This window comes from Quercus suber, unplaced genomic scaffold, assembly GCF_002906115.3.
Source record: "Quercus suber isolate HL8 unplaced genomic scaffold, Cork oak 2.0 scaffold_22, whole genome shotgun sequence".
In the NCBI taxonomy this organism is placed as follows: Eukaryota; Viridiplantae; Streptophyta; class Magnoliopsida; order Fagales; family Fagaceae; genus Quercus; species Quercus suber.
The window spans coordinates 1-3,762 of NW_027069487.1; the positions used below are offsets into that span (position 1 = coordinate 1).

Below are 3,762 nucleotides of genomic sequence, written 5' to 3' on the forward strand. Positions count from 1 at the left end.
AAGTGAATAGTAAAGTAAACAGTAATCAAAAATTATTTTTTTATTATTTTCAGCAAAATAAATAATATCTAAACAAAGTAAGATAAAATAAAAAATAAAAAAAGTACATTCTTATACTAAAAATAGAAGTAACTTTTTATACAAGATGCACATGCCCTAAACGTATGTAAGAGCATTTGCAGCAATGGTGCTAAATAGCTATATTGCTATTTTAGCTCCACCAAAACACCAAAAAGAGCATGCAAGTCAATTGCTACAGTGCACATCTATTTATAGATGTGCACTGTAGCTGAGAGCTAAACAAAAAAAAAAACAAATTTTTACTCCTCAGCTGGATTAAAATATTATTTTTTCTTTCTTTTAATCTGCTCCGAATTGCAAATGAGTCCGGCTTCCCTTCTTTCTTCCTCCACTTTCCTCATCTTCTCTCTTCTTCCTCCATCGCCAGCCCGATCTCACAGCCCAACCGCCAGCCCAACTTCGACTCATCACCGGCGTCAACCCATCTTGCCGATCTCCCCACCCATTCCGCCAACAAACCCATCTCGCCGATCAAACCCACTTCTCTTCTGCCAATCAGACCAAGCCGACCCAAGCCCCGAGATGCCGATCCACGCCTCCGACCCATGCCTCCGCCCGGTCCTCCATCTCAACGCACACCCAACGCCGACAAGCTTGGGTTTCTCTGGATTTTGTGGGTTTCATTTGTCGATCCAAACTCTAGGTTTCATCATTGAAGCCGCTGCTACCTTTCTCCGCCCATTGCTTTGGTTTTCTGTCGATCCAAGCTTTGGGTTTTTTTTTTTTTTTTTTGCATTGCGTGAATTTGATTGCCGTGGTGTGGGTGTTGCCTGGTGGGTCGTGTGGGTGTGGGCTTGGTTGATTTTTTTTCTTTTCTTTGTTATATTCTGTGGTGGTGGTGTGTGTGTGGTTGTGATTGATATTGTTTATTGTAGAGTATATATTATTTTATTGTTGTAAAAATGTTATTTTATTATAGTGTTTATATTATTTTATTGAGTTAAAAGTTAAAATAGATCAACTACTGTAATATGTGTGTAGGCAAAATAGATAAAGTAACTTTTTGTATAGCTAAATAGCTAAAATTTTAAATTCACTATTGTGAAATTGTGAATGCTCTAACAGTGTAAAAAATGCCAGTAAAAAAAAACCACGATTTTACCTTTGATGTGGAAGTAAATGCTCGCCGGATAAATTCCCCATTTCTCTCATCGCATCCTTCCATTTATGGATCTTCTCTCTGTTGATTCTGTCATTTTTCTGATGTTCGTCGAAGGCTTTTTCAAATGGCCCAGTCTGGTTCCGTACGTCGGAGGGATCTACGTGGTAAAAGACGGGCACCACTTTAAGTCCCTTATTTCTTTTGCATTCAACAATTTCAGCAAGTTCATCCAAGCACCACCTAGAATCGGCATATTTTTCTGAGAAAACAACGATTGCATACTGGGAATTTTTTATTGCTTGTATGAGCTCAGAAGCAATTTCTTGTCCTAGTTGGAGTTTTTCGCTGTCTCTAAAGGCTTCAATGCCTCTCCATCTAAATGCCTCATATAGATGGTCTGTAAAGCTATGGCGGGTGTCCTCACCCCGAAAACTGAGAAAAACGTCGTAGTTTGAACCAGGAATTGAAGAAGAAGATGATGACAATGATAAAGAAGGTGTTTTGGAGCTAGTGGAAGCCATTGGAAACTTAGTAACTAGCTTTTTTGTGGAAAAGTTACAAAGAAAGTTGCAGAACAAAGAAAATGGAAACCTGGAAAGAGCGTTATCAGAGCTTTATGAGATCTTACTTTCTGTAAGTAGAATGCCCTATGGCAAGGAACGTAAAGCTAGCTCTATTAGAGAAAATGAGAAGCAGAAAGAAGATGAGAAGCAGAGAACGAAGATTAGGATGGGAGAATATAAAGGTTGAAGAAGATAAGGGTGGTTGAGAAAAAAAAAAAGTATAAATAAATAAATAAATAAAAGTAAAAGGTAAAGTGGGATACGTGTCCATGCAAGGAAATTTACAAAATGAAAATTACAACTGAATTAGGACACAATATATTACCATAAAAGTTTCAAAACAGTTGAGGTATTAAATATTTTATTAGAATAGGATTCATCACAAATAAAAACAAATAATATTGTAAAATATTGTCATATTTTATTGTATTTTTGAACTATTTAAATAAGTGCTATTCTTTTAGAAAAAAAAAAAAATATATATATATATATATATCGAAGGCTTGCACTTGGCTAGTTGGCTTAGAACGCAGCACAGCAACCTGCAGACTGCAGTGTGAACTTGACTGAATTAGGGATTTTCGTGCATGCGAGCCAACGAGCATGGTGACCGATTGACCGGGTTATAAAGAGAAGAGTTATTGGAACATTTGTGTCGTGGGAGTCCTTCCAAGTAGTTTCCTGAACATTTAGGCCCTGTTTGGATTAGCCAATTCTCATCACTCAAACTGAGTTCTCATCACTCAAACTGAGAATTGGCATGGGACCCACTAAGAATATTGTGTTTGGCTTAATTTCCTCTCCTTATTCTCATCACTCAAACTCAGTTTGAGTTAAGCTACAGTGCAGAAAACCGGAAACACCAAATTGGTGTTTTCAGTTTTTGAGTTACATCACTCAATGGCACGCTGGTAAATATAAGGTATTTGTGGGGGCCATGACTTGTGTGTTGTCAAGTCAAACCACTCATGACCAACGGCAATTCCTCTTTCTTCTTTCTTTCTTCTTCTTCTTCTTTCCTTTTCTTTCTCTCTTTCTTTGTTTCTTCTTCAGACCCACACTCCAACGTTTTTCTTTTTTCTTTTTTCTTCTTCTTCTTCTTTCTTTTTCTTTTTTTCCTTCTTCTTCAGACCCACACTCCAGTGTTTTTTTTTTTTTTTTCTTCTTTTTTCTTTTTCTTTCTTTCCTTCTTCTTCAGACCCTCAGACCCACTCCAACGTTTTTTTTNCCCAAAGACTCAAAGCCAATCACAACCTTTACAAAATCCACAACATCTAACATCAATATCAAACCCGTAAGCTTTCATCACTAAATAAAAAACACAAGTCCCCTTTTTTGGTCATAGCCTACTCATATAGGTCAAGATAAAATGGTACAACAATGTTGGAGTTATGTAGGTGTTGTTGAAAGGTTGAAGGTATGTGACATTGTTCTTGGTCTGGGTGTATTTGAGATGAGATGTCATGAAAGGTTGTAGGTATGTGTATATAAAGTAGTAGAAGTGCAATAAGTGAAAATGGTGAATGAAAATGCAAAGAGTTTTTTTTCGTGTAAGAGAGAAGAAAAGTCTTGAAATATTGCGCTAAAGGAAACAAATAGTAATCTTGAAACATTGGATTAATGAAGACAAAGTACTCTTGAAACATTGAACAAAAGGAAATAAAAAGTCCCTATTTTAAAATTTATTTCTAATGTGGCTTACGAGTATTTACTTCTTTTTTTAAAGGGAGCACTACATAACAAAACATCATACTCTCTTGCATGAAATCCCCGCTTTATATATATGAAGATATATATATATATATATATTTTTTTTCAAATCCTCTTAAGGTATTTTGGTTTACAAATAATGTCCCCATAAAGAAAATATTTAACAAGGCTATTGTTATTGGGTGCTGTTCAACAACCATTAAGATTGAATTTTTTATTAATAAAGTATTGTTGCTTTAAGCATAATAAAGCAGAACTTAAGTGTTATAAATTTGTAGGTTTCAGTTAGCTCAATCGGTAAAATTT

At 35.7% G+C, this 3,762-nt stretch overlaps 1 protein-coding gene across 1 annotated transcript; it reads right to left on the minus strand.

The window, feature by feature from the left end:
• Positions 1–1,183: 1,183 nt before the first annotated feature.
• On the minus strand, positions 1,184–1,704 carry LOC112006494 (disease resistance protein RPV1-like; the record flags this gene model as incomplete). Its single annotated transcript, XM_065764802.1, has 1 exon — positions 1,184–1,704. A coding segment is annotated over exon 1 (521 nt), but the record flags the coding sequence as incomplete, so codon positions are not given.
• Between the last annotated feature and the right edge of the window lie 2,058 nt (positions 1,705–3,762).